This window comes from Ochotona curzoniae, unplaced genomic scaffold (assembly GCF_017591425.1).
Source record: "Ochotona curzoniae isolate NIBS_2020 unplaced genomic scaffold, NIBS_Ocur_1.0 scaffold_1037, whole genome shotgun sequence".
Lineage (NCBI taxonomy): Eukaryota > Metazoa > Chordata > Mammalia > Lagomorpha > Ochotonidae > Ochotona > Ochotona curzoniae.
In genome coordinates, this window is record NW_024467083.1 from 25,584,574 (window position 1) to 25,606,103 (window position 21,530).

At 38.8% G+C, this 21,530-nt stretch overlaps 1 protein-coding gene across 1 annotated transcript in view; it reads right to left on the reverse strand.

Moving 5' to 3' along the window:
• Window positions 1–21,530, reverse strand: part of SPAG17 (sperm associated antigen 17) — a 198,100-nt gene that overhangs the window by 103,592 nt on the left and 72,978 nt on the right. Inside the window, exons 5-15 of the mRNA XM_040998349.1 lie at window positions 19,955–20,141; window positions 18,274–18,468; window positions 16,904–17,085; window positions 13,161–13,322; window positions 12,179–12,251; window positions 11,872–11,984; window positions 6,955–7,092; window positions 6,756–6,869; window positions 5,986–6,136; window positions 2,037–2,258; window positions 1,738–1,953 (exon numbers count right to left, since the gene is read on the reverse strand). Of these exons, the coding sequence (XP_040854283.1) occupies window positions 1,738–1,953; window positions 2,037–2,258; window positions 5,986–6,136; window positions 6,756–6,869; window positions 6,955–7,092; window positions 11,872–11,984; window positions 12,179–12,251; window positions 13,161–13,322; window positions 16,904–17,085; window positions 18,274–18,468; window positions 19,955–20,141 (1,753 nt within the window). The remainder of the gene's footprint in view (window positions 1–1,737; window positions 1,954–2,036; window positions 2,259–5,985; window positions 6,137–6,755; window positions 6,870–6,954; window positions 7,093–11,871; window positions 11,985–12,178; window positions 12,252–13,160; window positions 13,323–16,903; window positions 17,086–18,273; window positions 18,469–19,954; window positions 20,142–21,530) is intronic.

Here is a 21,530-nt window from a genome sequence, read left to right on the forward strand (position 1 = left end):
AACAAATCCACTGTGAGGAAAAGACTGAATATAGCTAACCCACTGGATACAGCACGGGAATTTCTGAAGGTGAGCAAGTCCACAGTAAACTTCTATAGCACTTGTGAAGTACTTGTAAAGCTGAACTTTTCTCAGTCTTGGTTCCTTGTCTGTAGAACTGAAATTATTGTGTCTCACTCCTAGACTTGGTGTTTACACGAAATATTAGTGAACGTACATAACACATCCTAGCATGGTACTTATAATATAGCTGGGAAATACTAAATTAACATGATATTTTTCCTCCTCTGCCCTTTTCTCATCTCTCTAATCTACCAAGAGGCAAGCAGATGCTTCCTAACTCCACTGCACTATTTTACTGTTTTTTTTTTTTTGCTCCCATTAAGATAAACCAAAATGGTAAGATGACCCCTGTCAGTAAATACTGTTGTAACATCTATTCCCTTGGGACATTTAGCATCTATTTTATTCAATACTTTTTGAACTTATGAACTATTAGTCATACTAAAAAGGTAACATGTAAATATGCGATGTAATAAATAATTACACAGAAAAGACCAACCATCCCAGGCATCAATATAAACCCTGTAACCATTACAGGGATATGGTGTTTGTCCTCTGCACCTGGCTTATTTTGCTAAACATGATACAACGGCCAAGATATGGAATCAACTTCGATGTCACCAGCACACACACACACACACACACACACACACACACACACACACACACACATACACACACAATATCATTCAACTGTAAAGAACGAAATTCTGTCATTTGCAGCAAAATGAGTAGAAATGGAAGATATTCTACAAGCTTTGATGTTAAGTATTTTTGTCATCTCTCAGTATGCAGGAATTTATAATGTCTATTATGACTTTTTCTTTGATCTAGATGTTACACAGAATTATATGTCTTAGTTTTGAAACATCTGGTGATTTTTCTCTTAATTTTTTTGTAACCGATGTCCACCATACTTTCACTATTATGACAAAGTTTTCTATATAGTATGGCTCCTGTGATAATTTGTTGAGATTTGCCTTAGAGCATAGTATATGATAATAGTTTTTTTTTAAAGGATTCTTATGACTACTATGACTCTATGAATCCCTTTGTGTAGGCATGTGCATAATTAAGTTTTAAGTAACGTCATGTAGCAAAGACATATTATGACCGTAAGCAAGTGAAGCGAGTCATTTCTCTGCAGGCTCTTTCATCAATGCTAAAACATAATCATCATCAAAAGGGAAGTACCAGGTGGAGAATATTGTGGAAGAAAAGCACAGGAATTGGGAAGAGCAGACTGCACAGATGAAAGACAGCACAGGTTGAGGGAATGAAAGGGAAGGTGTAGAACTAACAGAGATGAATGGAAAGCAGGCCAGTTGGTTATTTTACAGGCAGGAGTCACTCAAAGTTATACGCAGTAAATAAAACAAAAATAAAAGGATAATATAGAAGTACATTCATCTGATAGCCACTTAGCTGAAAACAAGTTTAATGTAATATATATATCAGTATTCTATCTGCTCCAATAGCAGACTAACAGGTGCTGAAATGAAGACAATTTACCAATTAACAATGCTCAGTACCAACAATCAATTAACCCGATAACTAACATGTAAAGCAACTTTTTCAATAGACAGGCATATGGCTAATACATTTGATCTCTTTGTTTGCTTGTGTATCTGTTTTGTAACAGTGTATACACACACACACACACTTTTTACTTACCTACAGGTTCAGGTTGAGGTGGAGACTTCAGGCTGGCCTCTTGATCTGATAGCTCTCTATTTTCAGGGTCCAAGGATTTCTTGTTATTGGAGTTATAAAATTTCATACCATCATCATCAGGTTGAGTAAGGTCAGTAGGGTCTCTAGTCTCATCATTTTGCATGTACATCGACAAATTCTGATCCACAAATATGATCCTGTCTTTGGTTTCAATATCTAGACAGTGTAACAAGCATCTATTAGAAGCATCAGTGATCATAATAGATGAGAATGCCTTCTGTTTCCCCTTTGCAGTGTACCTTTTTGTTTTGGGGCCTCTTGAGCGTTCATTCTCATGACGTGCTGCTGCCTTATCTGTTTCGCAAACCTGGCAGGGTTGTCCCATGGGATATTGATCCCAGGCTCTGTCCCACACATCATCCAAGGTTTTAGTTTCCCTGTCTCATCAACCTCAGAGAGCTTCAGGCTCTCGAAAGTGAATACCTTGAAGGCACGTTCGACTTCGGTCCAACTCAAGACTTCTGTAAGAAAGCAAGGCCCCTGCTGGTAGGAATGTTCCTAGGAGTGGTTCTAACAGAGCGACAAACAGAATGACAGAGGAATCAAGCCGTGGTGAGTGCCGACCTGACTTCAAATCTGGGTACCAGAGTATGCAAAGATAAACTGATGACCGCAGCTGCTTTTTAGGAGAAAAGTATACAGTCAAAACAAAAACATGCTCCCACATTTCACAGATTAATCAACACTAGGTGTCTGGAATTATTTGCATGGCATTTTTAGAATATCACATTGGTTAAATACATTTAAAGCTTATCAGTTTGGGCAAAAGCACTCTTTGCTGCTGTTGTAATTTGATCCAGAGAAATGACTAACTTGAGTCTACCATAGGCCATTTTATTCATCAGCAAAGTCTTCCTCCCAGCTACAAGAAAGGACCTTCCTTAACTACATCTCTAAGTTTACTGTCTTTTCATGGGCCCTATTTACAGTGGGTATTTATTTTTGCAGCATGTATTCATTAGTTCTTTCCCTCCTGGTTATTCTGTGAGCACGAGAAAGGCGACTTGGTTCTTAGACTTTAGAAGTATAAGATCTAGGCAGATAAGAAGTAGACTGACAGATGGACCTGAAATTCAATGAGGAAAAAGGAAATGGTGTGGCCAATTAACGATTCAGAAGTCACTTCCATCCAAATTCCTCACACAGATATGAGGAAAAATGGAGGGGTCTTCTTTGAAAAAATAAGAGAGTTCAGAAGTAAAATGGGGAAGCAGCTGATGAATTATAAGCTAAAAGAGACCCTTTTCATTCCTTCATCTAACAAACATTTTTTAAGTAACTATTAGATGTCAGTAACAATAGAAGAGGGCTCAGAACACAATGGTGAGCAAAGGAGTGTTCCTATGGAATGTCCATTACTATGGATGCAAACAGGTTACATGCAAATGGTACCGTATCATGGGAATAATAAAGCAAGTGAGGGAATACAAAGTGATAACTGTTGGGCAGAAGTGTCTATTTTATACAAAGTCAACAGGGAAAAATTCTTTGAACAATAAGCAAACACTGAAGCAAATGGGAAAACAAGGCCTATGGATGTTTGGGAGAATAGTGACTGCACCAGGGCAAGGGGAACAGTAGGCACTGAGGACCTGAGACAAAGGTGTTTTGGCTTGCTTCAGGGGTAACAGTGAAGTCACCACATACGGAGAACAGTGCAACAATGCGAGTTTAGAAGATAATAAGCTCGAAAAGTGAGTGGCAGACAGCTCAAACGTGCTGCAAGTGAAATGGGTGTCCTCTAAAGGGTTTGGAACACCATCAGATCAATATCTGAGAAGAGCCATTCTGATTGTTGTGTAAAGACCATGGGTAAAAAGAGAAGAGCCCGACGGCCACTTGGAAAGCTGCAAGTCCAAGTAGAGAGGTTGTGGGAACTGGGCAGAAAAGGTAGTCAGTGGGCAGAGTGGAACTGGCTATGTGATTTGGTGGAAAATAGTTGTTGTTTGCTGAGAAAAGGGTCTGTGGAAAGACAATCTGGAGACTGAGAATCATGACTTTGTGGATTTGTTAAGCATGAGGTGCTGACAGAGCAAAGACAAAGGCAAGGAGGGGCATGGAGGCTACAGGTGTGGGAAGCTTCAATAGTGACGGCTGAGTTGCAACAGAATTGGCTAGAGAGATAATGGAATCACATGGGGGCAGAAGCACAGGTGGAGAGTGAAGGATTCCACAAAGCAATGGATGTCTTTATGAGCACCACCAATAAGGATAGTTCACTTAAAGACAGACATGGCATCCCATACCTGCTAGGCTATACCCCACATGTGTGGTGACTGCATGGCAGTAATCTTGGCTCTTTCTCATGTGAAGCCTGGCTAATAATGTTTGAAAATTTGACCAGGCTTGGAGAAGAAACAGGAGGGGGCTGTCTGAATGTATTTTTTCCCCAAGTCAAATGATCAGTTGTTGATTGAGGTTGTTTGTGAAACATAATACAACTTCTTTCTAAAGATAGCAATGCATATGCATACTGACTCAAGTAGGAGAAAGAACGAGCATTGGAAAAAATGTTGCCTGTATCACAAAACTCTAATGAGCTCAGAGATGAGAAGTGTTTTCAGAAATATTTTCCTTGTTTTCAAAAAATATAAAATGGCCTTTTCCTATTGGGAGACAAGGTTAACTTGAATCAAGTCACTCTCAAAAGCTCCAGTCCAGGGGGCTCTGCGTTTCTTTCTCCATCCACAGAATTAGGGTTGATAATGTCAAGGAGAAGGAGGTCAAAGCTGCAGACACTGCCATCAGATTTTTACTGCAGTCTTCTTCCTGTCTTCTGCCTAGTAGTGTAGGTGAAGGGTTTGTGGCTAAGAACTCAGAGACCAGAATGTTAGTCTTGGCTTTTGTTGCTAATGCTGCAGTTTGAGAGAAAATAATTTAACCTGCTGAGACCTCATCTTTCTTTTCTGGAAGTCGATTTGGGTTAGGTTAAATCTGAGGGTCCTTTCCGTTAGAAACTTTTATGACTCTATAACTCATTTTTATTCATGAAAGTTAAATTTCTGGCAATGGATATTGTTCTCAGCATTTGATCTCAGGCTGGGCTCAGATGTCAGCTTCTAGTACAGATTACAAGTGATCCACATCTACTTCCTGAGCCACTCTTCCTTGTCTCCTCCAGTCATGTGTGCAGAGGTGGCCCATGAAGTGCTCCCATTAATCTTCACCCAGCGAACGATTCTGCCAAATTCAGATTATATGGACCTTTCTTGCTCTGTTGTCTGATTGAAAAAGAAAAGAATCTGGATATATGGAAAGGGAAGAGATATGAGGAAAAAAAAATCCATAATGCATTTCCTTTACAAAGATTCTTAACCACAGCTTCGGACTGACTGCTCTGAAGAAAGTGCTTTTTTAAGTGGTAGATTGAAGCTTTTTTTTTTTTTTCATGTCCCTGTCACTTATAAAGATTCCAGGACAGGATATGGAAGGCAAAGAAAACACATGAGGAGAATTGACTGGAAATTGGGGAAGATCTATTGATTCAAACAGGACATAAGGCAGGATGCTTAAAGTTCTCTGGAAAGTCTAAAATTCCTATGGAATGTTTTGGAAGGGGTTTTGTTTGTGGATGGCTGCAATCAGGGAACACAGAAAAAGAATTCCAAGATGGCCCTCTCTGAATTAGGACAAGTTGCATGGATAGGCTTACTCTGCCTGCTTTCCAAATAATACCTCTGCAGACTCATGGTTATATTTGTGATTTGCAATGGTGACAAAGGGGAGCAGTGGTGATGTGGTGGCAAAGAGAATGGAATTAGTCTTGGAAAAGAATTATGGTATCTTGGGATGGGAGGCTTTGTTTTTATTTTTTAAATTGGAAAATACATATAAACCTTAATTCTCTTAAGCAAGACAGTGTTACTACATCTTTCCCAATATTGTCAATGAGAGAAAGTGGGACAGAGAAGTGGGAAAGGAAGAAAAGGGCTAATTCTTACAAACAAGCACAGTGGAAAGAACCCCAGTGCATCAAATTGAAGAATTTCATGCTTCGTAGCTTCCATACCACTCTTAATGACATTTTTTAAGGAAAAGAAAGTTGTGGTCAACTAAACTACTTTGCCTTAGCCTCTGAATCTTCTTTCAATAATCAAAAATCTTTTACAACTAGGCAAGGAATTTTAAGAAACAGAAATGACTTAATTTAAAAAAAGAGTTAAAGCTAAGACAAAGCAACACACTCACCATTTGTACAAAAGTGCATAAGCTCATGAATGGTAGCTAGACGTTTTGTGTTGTTCCAGGGTGGGGGCAGAGGGAACTGAAGGAATTCCCACAGTGGTAACTTGGACTGCATCTCCTGCTCAATTTGAACTGGGTCAAAATTCTTTTGGTCCTGATGAAAAAGAGCAACATGACAGAAGACATTAAATTAGGCTGTCAAGTGCCTTATGCATATGGAGAAGGCTAAACATGATACCTTGGCTCTCATTATTTGGGAACAGGGGAAATCAATGATAATTGGGAAAGACAAACTGTTGGTATTTTGTTGAAGGTCATAAAGGCTAGCTCTCAGTTTTCTAGATGTTCTTTATGCCTAAAAATGCCAGATTCCTCACTCACAGTGACAAATTGCCAAGGTCTCACATACATACAGGGATTTGTCTTCTTTTCTGATTCTGCGGTCTACCCAGTTGTTTTTTTCTTCCATAAACACCCCTATACACCCATATACACATACACATCAAAATGTAGTTAAGAGTAGATAACTACGTGGTTTTAGTGTAAAATTCTGGTGATCACAATTGATTCAGTCATTGACTGGACTGTTATAATCGGGTAAGGTCTCATCCAAAATTGTGAAATCTGCCTTATTTGTCCCCAGTCTCTGGGACCCCAAGCAGAAATCAATTTTAAATGCTAACTTTTAATTAAGGTTACCTAACAAAGATTCCCTCAGCTGGGTCATTACGCCTTCTCACATCATTGAACCTTAAGGCTGCAAGCATTACTACCTTCAGTGTGTACTTCCTGTGGGCGTGGACATCATGGTAGTTCAACAGGAGAGGACCCTGGGACACTGCTTTGCTCTCATTCTCCTTTCCAGGTAAAAATATTTCATGGAGATTCTATTCAGATAGAAAGAATGTTAAGTCAGAGAGAAAACACATTTTCAAAGTATGAAAATCCTTTGACTCCCTCCTGCCACCTTACGTTTTTCTCCCTCTCAGAGAGGCACAGAGAGGGCAGGATGGATACAATGTGAGTTGCAATCCTGTGGTCTAATCCGTCTTCTCTGGGGGGTGGCTCCACCAGACTTGGAGGCTTAAGATCTTTTTCAGTTGCCACAACCTATTGAGATAAACAGTTGGCAGGAACTGGTGGTAAAGATCGTCTCTTTGGGGACACTCTTAGGTTTCTACTTGCGCAGAGTAATTTTAGGCAGTTTCTAACAATAAAAGGGCAAAGATTATATAAAATGGCAGGAAAGGATCAATGACTACAAAAATAGAAGGAAGAATTTTGGTAATATAGACATTAAAATAAATAGATTTTTCATATTTGAATTGAAATAAGCAAAACATAATACTGATTGAAAATAATCAGCATTACTATGGTACAAGTTAAAAATTTTTTTCTTAATATTTACTTCCCTCTAAATTACTTAAAGCAGAGTTCCTACCATTTTGGGCTCAATAAATATTGAGTGCTTACCGCGTGTCAGTGCCGTGTGACACATCTTATACATGAACTTATGTAAGCCTCTCAGGAATCCAATGGGGTAGATATTATTTTCCGTCTTACAGAGGGAAAATCTGGAGTGAGTGAAATTAGATGGCCAGCCCAAGCCCCAAATTCCTGAGTAAAGGAATAAGGCTTAAGGCCAAGTTCTCCTTCTAACTTCACCAATCTCTGAGAAGTTATAAGGTAAAGAGATCAATAACAGATAACTACCTGTATAGTGTGGGAAAGTGAAGTCTACAAAGATTAAATGCCATGTTCGATTTTACACCATGAAAAAGTAAAAGAGGTTGAAGTATAATCAAGATAGGCACCTAAATTACAGCTTTTGTATTTGCCCTGAACTTTATAATCATCATGATTTTATGTTGTTCTGCAAAAGTTCTCAACCTTGACATTAATGATATTTTGGATTAGATGTTGTACACTATAGAACATTTTGCAGCATCCTTGGCCTCTGCCCATTTGATGGAGTAGAACTCTTGGAGCTGTGATTACAAAAAGTATCTCCTACATTATCAAATGTCCTCAGGGAGGCAAAATAATCCCCTGTTAAGAATCACCATTCTAGAATACAAACTGGCCTGAAAGAGCCACACCTTTTCTGTTCTCACATACTCTTCCACTGTTAAAGACCATGTAACAAATACTCCCCTCTAACGTCACAGCCTGAGAATTGTCTTACTATTAAGCTTTTACTCATTCTATATAAACCTATCCACTAGAGGCCTTTTATTTCTTAAGTACTGATCTCATATACTACCAAGTTTAATATCTGGGATTTGGTAAATGGTTAATAAATGTCTGTTGCTTTGAGTCAAACTAAATGGGAAAAAAAGAGAGACAAGATAAATCAAATGATGATTTATAAGCTTTTGAGGATTTTGAGCCTCTACCAATTTAGTGATGTAATAAGCTGTTGGTCTTCCAAAAAGCTTATGGGATAATTAAAAGTTAGTATTAGTGTGCTTACCTAATTAATTAGGAACGCAAGGTAGTGTAGCCAGCATTAAAAAAAAAAATGTATGCTGGAGTTTACAGAGGTGATAAGCTTGTAAAAAAGGATTTAAAGTAACATTACATGTATTGAGATATTAATAAAGGTACTGCATCTATGAGGCAGGAAAAAGTATAAGCAACTGTGGAAGAGAATTACAGAATTTACAAACTGGGAATGCTATTTGTAAACCAAAGCTAAAAGAGCATATTGCCCTCCTGTGAAGAAAGAGCTAATAGGAAGTTATGCTGGAATTCCCAAAAACTGCATATATGCAATAATAAAAATAAATTATAAATTTAATTTATATAGGTAAACATGTATATACACATAGTCTCACAGATGAACTAGTATTGCATGTTGCAGTACGCATCTCTACTCTTGGATAAAAGGACTCCCAATCAAACTGTTAAATATACCTTGACAACAGGATACTAGACTACTACCCATTGTTTATACCTACAATGCCATGATATATGAAAGAACATTGTAACTGTTATTGAAGGTCTGTGCTATTGTAATAATATGGGGGAAACGACTTGGGGACTACCATTTTTACTGGAATCAAGAGAAGTATCTATTAGGTTGAAAGATTTCTAGGAAGGGAAGGTAGAGTTAAAAGATAGAGGTGGAATTAGACAATATGTGAGGGGAAAGCCAGAGGGTTTATATAAATGACAAATAGCGTGGTGATGGGGAGAGGGGAGAGATAGTGAGGGTCGGGGACAACAATCCAGTGTCATAGCTTCATGGCCTTTATGGGAGAGAGTAGGCACTTTTAATTTTGCTCTGAAACCAGATTATAACTTTTTATCATAATGATAGTATGATGAAGGGAACAAAATCAATGCTTAGCTATAGTCCTGGCTGTTCATTATATAGAGAAAGTTTTACTACCTACAAAAGAAAAAGTCCAAAATTGGTATTCAAATCTCATCGATAACACTAGAAGGAAGACAACATTGGAACAATGCCTACAAAATACTTATGCAGAGATTGACCAAATTCCAAGGTTATGCCTACCAATTACTATTTAGATAAGCTACTTAAACTTTTTGTGTTCAGTTTCATTATTTTTAAAGTGAAGGGTACAAAATTTGCTGCTTCTCAGGATTGTTTTGAGGATTAAATTAATGAACACATTGAGAGTATGTAGAATGAAGCCTGCTCTCTACCTATATATAAAGCTATATCTATTGATGTATCCATGTTCATATCTAAATCTCTCTCTCACCTACCTATCTACCATGAATAAGAACCATTTAAAATACACACAGAACATTCACAGGAATTGACCGACTATGTCAGGATACAATAGGTCGCAAAGAAAATTATAAGTTTTAACTTGTTAAATGAGATTGACAACCAACAATAAATGGTCAAAATTAAAATAATTCAAAGGTTAAGTAAATAGATCAAAGATTTAGAATCAAATATGCCAAAAGCCTCAGGATAAGGCTGAAGAAATACTCAAGAGCAAGTAAAGCCAAAAAGACTGAAAACAAATAAAGCAAGCTTTTAATTAAAATGAAGTGCAAAGCAGACTGATGCAATTGTAATTCCTTATGAAGAGTTGTGACATTATAGGAAAAAATCAATCAGGGGTGGAAAATGGGGGCAGGGGAATTCCAGACTACACAAAACTGTATGATAAATTTCAAAACTAAAAAAAAATTTAAATGTAAAAAATTGAGGTACAAAGAAAGTAGAAAAGATATAATAAAGATAAATCAATACATTAAAGTAAAAATGATAACATTTTGATGCTTTGAAAAAAATCAATATAACAGATATATACCATTAACAACAATGATGAAAAATGAAACAAAGGGTCCAAATAACACTAGTCACAAGACAGGAATCAAAATCAGTTATAGAAGAATTTTAAATATATATATATTAAATTAATGAACACATTGAGTGTATGTAGAATAATGATGATATATACACATACAGTTAAGCAGGACAGACATGGTAGACAGCAGGCTAATTGATCAGTGTTTTGAGTCTCAGCTGCTTCAGTTCCAATCCATCTTCCTATTTAGGGCCTGGGAAAGCAGGGGAGAATAGCACAAGCCCTTAGGCTCCTGCACTTACATGGGAGACCTGGAAGGATTCTAGCTCTTGGCTTCAGATCAGCTCACTGCGGTAATTTGGGGGAATGTTTCTCCTCTCTGTATATCTGCTTTCCAATAAAATCTTTTAATTTAATTTAATCTTATTTTATTTTATTAGAAAGGCAGATAGTAAGGTCTTCTATCTGCTGGTTTACTTCCCAAGTTGCTGCAACAGCCAGAGCTGAGCTGATACAAACTCAGGAGCCAGGAGCTTCTTCTGGGTCTCCCACATGAGTGCAGAGTCCCAGGGTTTTGGGCCATCCTAGACTTCTTTCCCAGGCCACAGGCAGGAAGGTGGATAGGAAGTGGACCAGCTAGGATATGAACTGGCACCCATATGGGATCCTAGGCTGCTGTTTCGAGCCCTAAAAATAAATTGATCTTTAAAAAAATACATTTAAGCATTAAAGAATCTTGCATTGTATTCAAAAATCCCAACAAAGTAGGCATATGGAAAAGAACTATATGAGGAACTAAAATTGGTCTCAGACGTAGAAAAACCTAACTAAATCTAAAAATGCTAAAGGAAATTTTAAGCTAGTTAAACCCAAAGGAAATGAAATCAGTATATGAGAGATTTATTTGTAATGCCCACTTTTAACCTCAGTTCTCAACATGTAAGATATGGAATCCATCAAGATGTCCATCAGCTGCTGACCAGATAAAGACCTTTTCACAGGTGTTACTGCCAGAGGGAGGACCTTGTGGATCATACTGATTTTGAGTCCTGCCTGGAGTGATAGCAAGGTATGCATCTAATCCTGTGAAAGAAAAGCATATTTTTTTCCTCCCCATTGTCCAACAAGGACACCTGATGATCAGCAGGGAGACAGTGCCCATCTTAATGCCACTAGAGGCTGTGGCACTTCTTGTACATACATGACTAGGGGAAATTATCCGAGGGATATATCACATTCCCAGACTGTGAATCTGGCCTGGAAGGTTGGCAGGGGCTGGCACCCACTTAGGATTATTCTGAGGTTCTTCCAAACTTCACCCTGGCTCAAAACGCCATGAAAGAACACTGCCAGATAGCTGTCTCTGGGCACACCTGAGCTCTCTCTGTGGATGAAGACTCAGAGGGATGTAAGTAGGTCCCCTGCACCCCATGACATGGATATTCTGTGGGAATTCTGTGACAGAGTGGTACCATGTGCTGTGGTGTGTAGCTGGTTCTCTGAGCAATCACTATGATTTGAGAGGCTCAGAGAATGTAATTGTCTTGGGTGGGATATCACTAGCCAAAAAAAAAAAAAAGCCTCAGAGTGCACCCACCTGTTCTAGCATACAGTGCAGTATCAGGGGTACAGAAATGAATTCTTCTGGAATTTGATTCAGCAAATCATTGTAATATCTCATGTCCACTTCCGTCGTGATGACAAGAGGCACTGTGAAATACAGAAAATATAACTGTCTAATTAAAATGTATTACCTTGATTCTTATACCTAAATTCAACACATAAATTCAAAGTTTGACCATGTACTGATAAATGGAGGAATGTATAAGAGCAGTATTAGAGCAGTGCCAGCTCATGGTGCACGCACGGTGTGTACTCCCCCCAGTAACACAGTGCATACATGCCTTGACTTGGTGCTTGAGGTTCTTCAGACTGTGTCTTCTTCTTTCCAGGGGCTGGAGCAACAGATTGTACAGCCTAGAAGAAGAATCACTAAAAATCAACAACTGTGGTATCCAGCCGAGATGCTTTCAGCAAATGCCAGTAGGATTTTGAGATTGTATAATTATGCTCATGCTTTCCAATCATCTGTTAATACTAAGATAAAAGAAAAGGGCTCCTCTCCCCAGGAAGAATAGCAGCTAGTGGGTGTAGGCAACATGTATCTTTTCTTTTTACCTTTGTCAAAAGGTTCCTGGTATTTCTTTATCATGTCTCTTATGAGGGCTTCAAAGAGGCCTCAAGCCAAACTGCACCTGTGGTTTTGACAGAGGAATACTGGGCCAGGAGCAGAAAGAGCTGAACCAGCTCAGTTCTTTTCAGTGACTCCTTGGTTTCCCTCGCTGCAACAATTCTAAGAGCCCACTGAGCAACTGTAGGGAAGGTCACATGGTGGTGGTTAAGTTTGGTGACACCTGAGTTATGCTATTCTTCCCACTAAAAATCCTTTAGTGCCCCTCAGCATAAAACCTGAACACATTAACTCAGCCCCAAAGGATGTTCTTGATGTGGTCCCCACCTCTCCAGCTTTAGGCATTGTGATGGGACTCCACTTTGCATAGGTAACCTGGGAACACCGCACTATTCCCATGTGTCCTGGTTTGTGCCATGCTGCTGTTTTTCTTTGACCTTCCCATACCATTCTGGATCCTTGCCTAGAGAATATCTTTTGATCTCTTTCTCACATCAGGCTTTCTAACAGCCATTTCATTGTCATGAACTCTGATATTACCATGACTCCATTCTCTCCATGCTACTTCACTCCAGATCTGGTGACATTCCATTTTTTAAAATCACATCTAATATATAATCCAAGTGTCTTCAAAGTATTAATTACATTTTTTTGATTAAGCATTCAACCCATTAAAGGTCTTTGACCCAACCTACCTCAGGAATCGGTATGGCCTCTAAGATAGATTTCTCATTAACCACTTGTGGGATGTTAATAAGCTGCATGCTTTCCAGATAGTGCTGGTGTTGCCTTTTCCAATCCAGGGTGTCATACATCAAGCATGCAATGTTTTCAAAAATTTCGGTGCCCAATTCCAGCTACAGATGACAGAATTAATGACAACTGGTTATTAGTTTCATAACTGTTAAAATAGGGCATATTATTTATAGCTCCCATAATAGCAAGTCTATCATCTTTTCTGTCATTTTTTTAAAAAAAATGTATACACTTTAGATGGCGCTGTGATGTCTCTTTTCCCTTTCCCAAGTTTATGATGAGGTAGCCAACTCCTGAATCCCCAACCACTGCACCCAGCCCTGGTGGCCAGATCTTCACTTGCGAATCCTATTTTATTCTTTTTGTTTATCACGATCCAGACTGTCACTAGGTCTAGCAGTGTGGCTTACATTCCTAGTATCGACATTAATAGATGTTAACAACCTCAGTATCCTCACTTGCTCTGTTCCATGCTCCATCTATCCAAGTATGTGACCAAGAATGTGCAGTCACTATTTCTTCCTTTCCTCCTTGCCTCGCTTCTTTCTTTTAATTTATGTTACCTTTAGGGAAAAACACTAAGACATCTTGGTAGACAATTGCTTTTAGAATAATAGTTTTATGAGCAGACAAGCCAGTTATAGATTAGATATATCTACTACTTGCATGTCTAGAAGTAGGCTAGCACTGTAAACTCTGGATCTGCTTGTGCACAAAGAAGGATAAAATTGCCTTATCTAATGTCTGAGATAAAGAAGTGACGTGAGATGAAGTAGCTTGTTGCGGGGCCAGTGGATCACAGTCTGGCAGAAGTCCAGTAAAGGGCTCACCTGTGCCTGTCATTAGAGGACACCTGCTCATCTGGATTTATCTGCCTATGTTAAGACTGAACATTTTTGGTTCTGATTTAACATGGTTTTCCTTTGATTTGCATTTCTAGAAAATATGGTAAGGATTCACTCAAAGACCCCCATCAGTTTACCCTACTTAATTTTAAAAGTCAAACAGCAAATACGATGTGCTAAAGGCCAGCAAATTGATTTAGCAACCTTGGTCTTAATTTGAGATGTTGCAGATGTGTTGCTTGCCCGGTGAGTATATGTCAGTGGGCTTTTGTTTGATGTAAGGCTTTCATTTGGCTTAGCAGAAATATGGCCTGCTTGTTCCCAGATGAAAGCTGTGAATATTTCTCTCCATTCTAAGAGGAAGAATGACTCTTTGGCTGGCTCCTATCTTGGATATGAGGCCATTATCAACTCATAGACATAGCCAAGTGCAATAGCATGTATTTGGCCTGCTTCTGATATAAGTAGATTTATCACTTTTACCTTAAGTGATTCCAACTTTAAAATGAACTTTGTGCCTCCACATTGAACCCTGGGACCTTTCCTTCTAGAATTTGACTTTGTTGCTAACCCTTTTCAAGGCTTTTCTTTCTCCTTGACTTCAATGTTGGGTTCTTCATACACAAATCCTACCTTGTGCAGCATATCTGGGCTCTAAGTTCTGGCATAAGGATGATGTTTAATAACAACTTGCAAGTTGCTTTATAGGATAGCAGTGTGAACAACTGGACAGCACAGTTCCAACTAAATTTCCAAATAACTGAATACTTTGATTGTTGGCAGTTTCCTTCATGGCCAAACTAGATGCTCTGGACAGCTCCAATGTCAGGAATACTGTGTCACAATCCATTGTTTAAACTATGCTGGTAATATCTTTTCAACAAAAATATTTTTCTAAACTTCAAGTGCAATTTAAAAATTTCCTCTATTTTATAAAAAAGTGAAATACAGCCACTATTATTTCCTTTAAAATGGACTCATGAAAGTCTTCTAATAAACAGGGAATTGTGGTCATTAAAGTAAAACGCAGGATGCTAGAAGTGGAGCTGAGGATTTTGAAATTGCAGCTGTGTAGACCATGTTGTCCACACATACACCACAATGATCTAACAGGATGGACTCCATCTGGAATTCAACACATTTCAGCTCTTCTCAGTCTGTGATTGCAGAGGCAACAGACACACGGAGGGAGTTCTGGCTAGTTCAGGAGGAAAAAACATCCTTGAAGGTAGTGCAATGCCACCTTCACCAAACTGAGTTTGGAATTACATGGCTCAAATCTCCCATACCCTGAAAAAACACGCATATTCCTGACAAGGCAAATAGACAGGTCTTGGCCCAAAATGCAGATTTGAGGACGTGGGAGTTTGTCAGCCACAGATTGTATGTGCTTTGGAAAAGAGCTAGCCTTCTAGAGAGAGAGAGAGTAGAAAGCTGGCTTCAAGGTGAGACTCCATGATCCCAGGGAAGGTGCCACTTCCCTAAACATACCTCACATTTGTTGTATATAAGAGAAAATGTCAATACAATAGGATGAACTGCTGAGAGTGCTTTATCACTTGTAATGCCAGTAACTCTGGGACAGAGAAACAGTATTGGCTCAAGATAACATGAAGCACAAAAGGACAGATGAAAATTGGTTCTGCTCTGAGTTCAGGCTTAGGAGACAGGAGCGTGAAAGACAAAGCAGGCCACCTATCTATATCTAGAGGAAGAGGTGGGAAGAGATAAGGTCAAAGGGAGACTGGAAGTTTGCTTAGGAAGAGGCTCTGCCTTAAGCCGCAGGTTTTCTATGTTCAGCTTCACTTTCCATGTATAATGTTTGTTTTTGCTCTTGTCAAGCATTGCCTTAGATGTTATGTTTCTATGTATTGACATCTGATACCTTACGTGCTGGTTGAGTTTTTGGCATTCAAACTGATGCACCTGTTGCCACTCACTTGGCTCCTGTCCACCGTTCAGGGTTCTAACCTGCTTCATGCCTCAATGCTTTCACTTACCTCACTAAGTGAACATCCATCTCAGGGCAACATAAGTAGGGGCTGGCAGGGTCTGAAGCATCATGCCCTAGTCCAGCTCTTAGGTCTGCCATTCACTTCTTTTCCAAGAATCTCTTCCTTTTTTTTTTTCTGATTTAATAGAAAACTTAAGACTGTGTTTCATGCAGCTGAGCACGTGGGTGTATTGGCACTTTGACTACTTCTCTGTTTCATGAGTTTCTGGTCTTGTCTCTCTGAGAGCTTCTCAGCAGCAGAGATGGGAAATGACTGCTCACTGTAGGACCAGGGTCATACTTGGGAAGATTGCCCAAGTTCTTGGGCCCCTGCTACCTTCATTAGAGACCTAGATGTAGCACCTGGTTCCTGGCTTCTGTCTGGCTCAGCCCTGGTCACTGTGGGGATCTGAGAAGTGAACTAGTACTGAAAAATCAATCTCTTTGTTTTCTTCTTTCTTTTTCCCTGTCTCTATCTCTCTTTTGACAACTTTAAAAAGTAAGCAAACAAATCTTAATACGATTTTGGTAAAACTCTTATTACTTCCTACAAGACTGTTGAAGTATGTAAAAAAGCCAAATATCACCACAATGAAAAATCCACAATTATTTATACACATCTTTCACACCCAAGCTTTTGTAATTAATTCATAGGCTAAAAGCTATAAACAGACTATAACCACCGTTGGACATTCAGTATTGTCACTGTCCTGAATGCCAAAGAGTCTAGAGCGAAGTCCTGCAGTTAACGTTCAGTAAATATCTGTGGAAAGGATGACCAGGGTAGACAGAACTACAGTGTCACATGTGAAAACCACGTCTTCTCACCGAAGCAGATACTCACCATCATCTCGTTGTCTGACCAGTCAGAAGGGAAGCTAGCTGCCTTGACCGTGTATTCAAGTCGAGCCACATCAAAGAGATTTGTTTCAGGTTTCTCATTATTCAGGATTGGTTCCAAGTACTTCCAGAAAGTCTCAAGTTCTTTTATGTTATTCTCTTTCTTCAGTATTTCGGCTTCTATGTCTAATAATAGCAACATGGTTATACTATGAAATGAGTGGGTTAAATTTCCAAGTGGATGCGCTGAATCGTAGACATGGCAAAAAATGTTGATACAGTATTAGAAAGTGTAAATAAGTAATTCTGAGAAGTATACAATTTTGGAAAACTGTACAATTATAAAATAAAGAGAGTTTATTTACGAGATGGACCTTATTGGGAGTGCTCGGGATTTGGATTGTAACTCTTAATAGCTGCCTCATAGGCTAAGAGGAATTTCTGGCAAAATGGAAATAACAAAATATACTTTCTGGAGTGGTTGTGAAAACTACATGAATCAATGCATTTAAAAACATTGAGCCTAGCCCTGTGCCCAAGCTGCATATAAGTATGCAATAGCTATCATCATCATCATTGGTAGCTACTTCTAATTTTGATCAATTTAAAAAGTATAGTGTTATAGAATTTGAGGAGTGATTTTATAAATTTTTAAACGCATTGTATAAATGATATTATTAACAGATAGCAATAAGAGCACCAGCATAAATAACATTCACATAACATCATAAACAAAGGCCACAGAAACATTTTGGATAACACATGCTTACACTAAATCCCAGTTTGATCACAGAAAACATACAGTAGCTCCTTGGTTCCTTCACACTTACATATTCTAGCACAGTTTTCTTTGATGAAGATGTCAAGGTTGAGAGACAGCTGAGAGATACTGTGGTTGCTACTATTTATCTCACAACTTCCTATTCTTAGACCAGGAAGAAAAAAGTACCGTTCTGCTTTATCACAAGAAGCCAGTAGCAGAACAGGGCAAAAATCCAAGATGGTGTCCTCCCTTGGACTGCTTGGTGAACGTTTTTTTTGCAAGAACAGATTCTTAACAGAAATACGTCCAGTCCATGCTTTAGTCAGAAGTCACAGATAAATGTTCTTAGATACTTAGGTGGATAACCAAATCTTCTGAGCTGTAGTCCACACCTTCCTTGGCTACACAGGAATAATGCACAGTATGATTCTAATTTGCAACATTTACGACACTTGGCTGGTGCAAATAGAATAAGCAGCAAATCAAAGTCTTCAAAGGATTTAATAATGTATGCATTGCATGATTCTGCTTTGGATAGCAAATCGTGTTTGTACTTTAAGGATAGTGGGTAATGCTGGAGGACTCAGTGAGTTGCGTAGCTCACTGCATACCTTCTGGCTGAAGAAAAACTTCCTGCTGCTGGCTAACTGCTGCCAGGTGCGTCTGCAGAGGTTCATAATTCTCTGAAGATATTTTAATCACGCTGGATATGGGAACGCCGAGCTCAGTCATAATCGCTAATAGCTGAGGATTGTTGAAGCCTGCGACTATAAAGTAATGTTGGGCACCATCATCTGGCTCATCGTCTGCTCAAAATACCAGAGGGAAGAGAAGCCAACATTGTTAAAGAGAGCAGGTTGCACTCGGCCAGTGCAATGAGAAATATATGTTATGCATGCATTTATAATCTCCCCCGGCTTGCTCCAAATGAGCCCACTTGGCTGGAATGCAGTCATGTTGGCTGTTTTTCATTATTGCCCTTCCAGTAAGAAGGCAGTGACTGTTTTACAAAATATTAAATCACTTTTGCAAATGAGACAAGCGGACTAGGAGGACAAACATACATGTGGCCTGTGGTCATACAAAGTGTGAGCTTGGGTTTGTCAGAGTTCAGCTTCTAATTTTTTTTTTTTTTTGGTCCTAATCTCTTTTGAGCAACATCTGGCTTTACTCCTGAATTACAAGTAGCTGCAGCTTTGTGGTATTTTATAAGTAGAGGTGTTTACAGGAGAGGGAAATATTGGATATGGAAGTGCTCACTACCAAGATATCATGCATACTTACGTCATTGAGTGCCAATTCTGAGTACAGGTTATGTAGGAGCTACACATTTATTTCATGAAATTATAAAACATACTGTACATCTTCCTAAAATGTTTCTGTTCTATTGCTCCCTGGTTATACTATTTTATTACTAATGAGATGTAAGTTTATCCTAGGGTGTGGTATTCTGGGGGATGAACATAGATATTTTACTTCAATACTGACAATTTATAGTAAATATCACATTTCACAGTAGCCTGCTGGAAACGTACAAATAGTATAACAAACATAAAACTTTTCATTTTTAAGCAGTGATTTTTCTCTGATAACTAAACAAATCCATGTTACCCATGGGATTCATCATATTACTTCTAACTAGTGGATTTAAAGCAGAGATACAGAGAAGCAGTAAATGGGCAAAGGCCGTGAATGCCCATCATCTCCCTCACATATAATGCAGATCCTAACGGTCTCAGTTGGTTTAAGAAAAGGCAGCAATGAGTTATGCATAGCTACTATGGACAAATAACTTCTACATCAATAATTTAAAATGCAAGAAAATTCTAGGTGCTCTATCTAGGACAATACGGTGGTGGGGAAAGTTGCATTCTAAGATAGTCGGCCTGTGTGCATCCTAAATTAACTGCTCTCATTTTTATTACCACTGTAGTTCGCTCATGACAGTAATAACATTTCACTTTGCCTTAGAATTATGCCTGAGTATCCTTTATGTTTTCAAACAAAACAGTAAGCTAGCTTTGTTGTGGCAGAATTGGCTGCTTAATCAGCTGCTTCATGCTTTATTTGCATTGTATTTAGGTACCTAGAAAGATCCATGGTAAATACATATTTACTACAAACTCAAATGTGTGGCAAAGAAGAAATAATTGCCTATTAGAATGTCATGGGGAGTTAGTGATCTATGCTTTTGTGAAGAGTGAGCAAGCACGAGCATTGGATCAAATTTGTCACGATGTCTTGGGTCATACAGCAAGCACTGAAGTTACCCACAAGAGCTGCCTCACTGACCGATGTAGTTTTTGGTCTCATCTTCTTCTCCTCTCTGCTTCAGCTGGGTGGTCTTTTTCACAACTGTGCTGGCCTCGGGCTGATCCTTGCCCTTCCCCTTAGCAACCTTGGCAGCTGCGTTCTTCTTCTCCTTGGAAGATTTTGCTTTTCCTTTGTCCTTTTCCAGCTTAAGCTTATCTTCTGTTATCTAGAAAGACAAAACACCTTTTCCTTCAAGACACGATAGTTATTAAGGAATGGTTTTTTCTACCATCAAGTGCAGTATTCCTTTGTTTCATTCCATCGCTTATTTACCTATTTATTTTTCAGAGTTAAAAGAAAACCATATATTTTAACTTATTTATATAAAATGAATACGTTGCGCAAATGTCACAATGCAGATTTAGGAGCATAATGATGTTTCACATCTTACCCTCCCTCCTTCCAATCTTCCCCACCCACCCTCTTCCTTCCTTCATTTTTTCTTTCCTTTTTTAAACTTTTTACAATGGCATGCTTCAGTTCACTTCTCAATCACAGGCTTAACACTCCATTAGGCAAAGAAGTCCATGACTAGAAAGCAGAAAAATACCCCTGCTGTTCCACCGGGGTACAGCAGACAAAGGATACTGTAGGCAACAATCAAGTCGGCAAACGTTTCCAGGCTGTAGAGATTCCAGCTTGAGTCTAAATTGTGATAAGGCATATCTGTGTGTAAAGGCTGGAGGGCAGATGTCGTGAAGCTTATACAAAGAATATGTAAAAGAAAAAATTTTCATAGATCAGGGTCAAGCTTGGCCTAAATAAGCCACTCCGTTGTTTGGAGACCTGGTAGAGGGATTACTATGAGTTTACCGTTGTGTAGGAGTTTAGGTTTGTGTTTTAGCTCAATCCTAGCAATACTGCGTCTCTGAGACAGAGTTCATTATCAAAAACAAAAATAAAAACAGAAAAGCAGTTTTCCCCTAAAATCTCCAATAAGAAACTGCTTTTTGGGGGGGGTAATCCTATTTAAAAATGTACAGCTACAAACGAGAACTTTTATTTGATACATTGAAAGATGACCAGCACAAAATATCAAGCAGTGGCACAATTCAGGTTGGAGGCATGCTCAGGTTGTCATGACCCAATATCTCTGCCAACTTTCCAAATCATTGCCAAAGACTGTGCTCTGTTCTGGAATGCAGTTATGCTTTTGATTCATGTATTGATAAATAAGTGGCAGTGCAAAATCATGGTGGCTATACAGACCTAGAAAATGATTAATTTCCTATACTCATCAAAACTGGGAAAAAAAGTGAATTATTGTGACAATATCTTAGACACATATATATATTGCTTTAAAGTCCTGAAATCTAACTTTGAAAAACTAATATATTCAGAGGTTGTTTCTCTGGCATGCAGTTAACAGAATGGAGTATAGAAGGCAAGAGGAGTATTCTCTCACTCTGCCATCTGGCTGTTTTGGGATTCAAAAAACCCAATTTGGCTTTGAAACCCAGAAGTGCTGTCAGTGGTGCCAGTGGATTCTCCATGAGTGTCCAGCACCTGTGGCTCATTGATGGTGCACGCTTGTGCTCTTGGAACCTGCACTCAA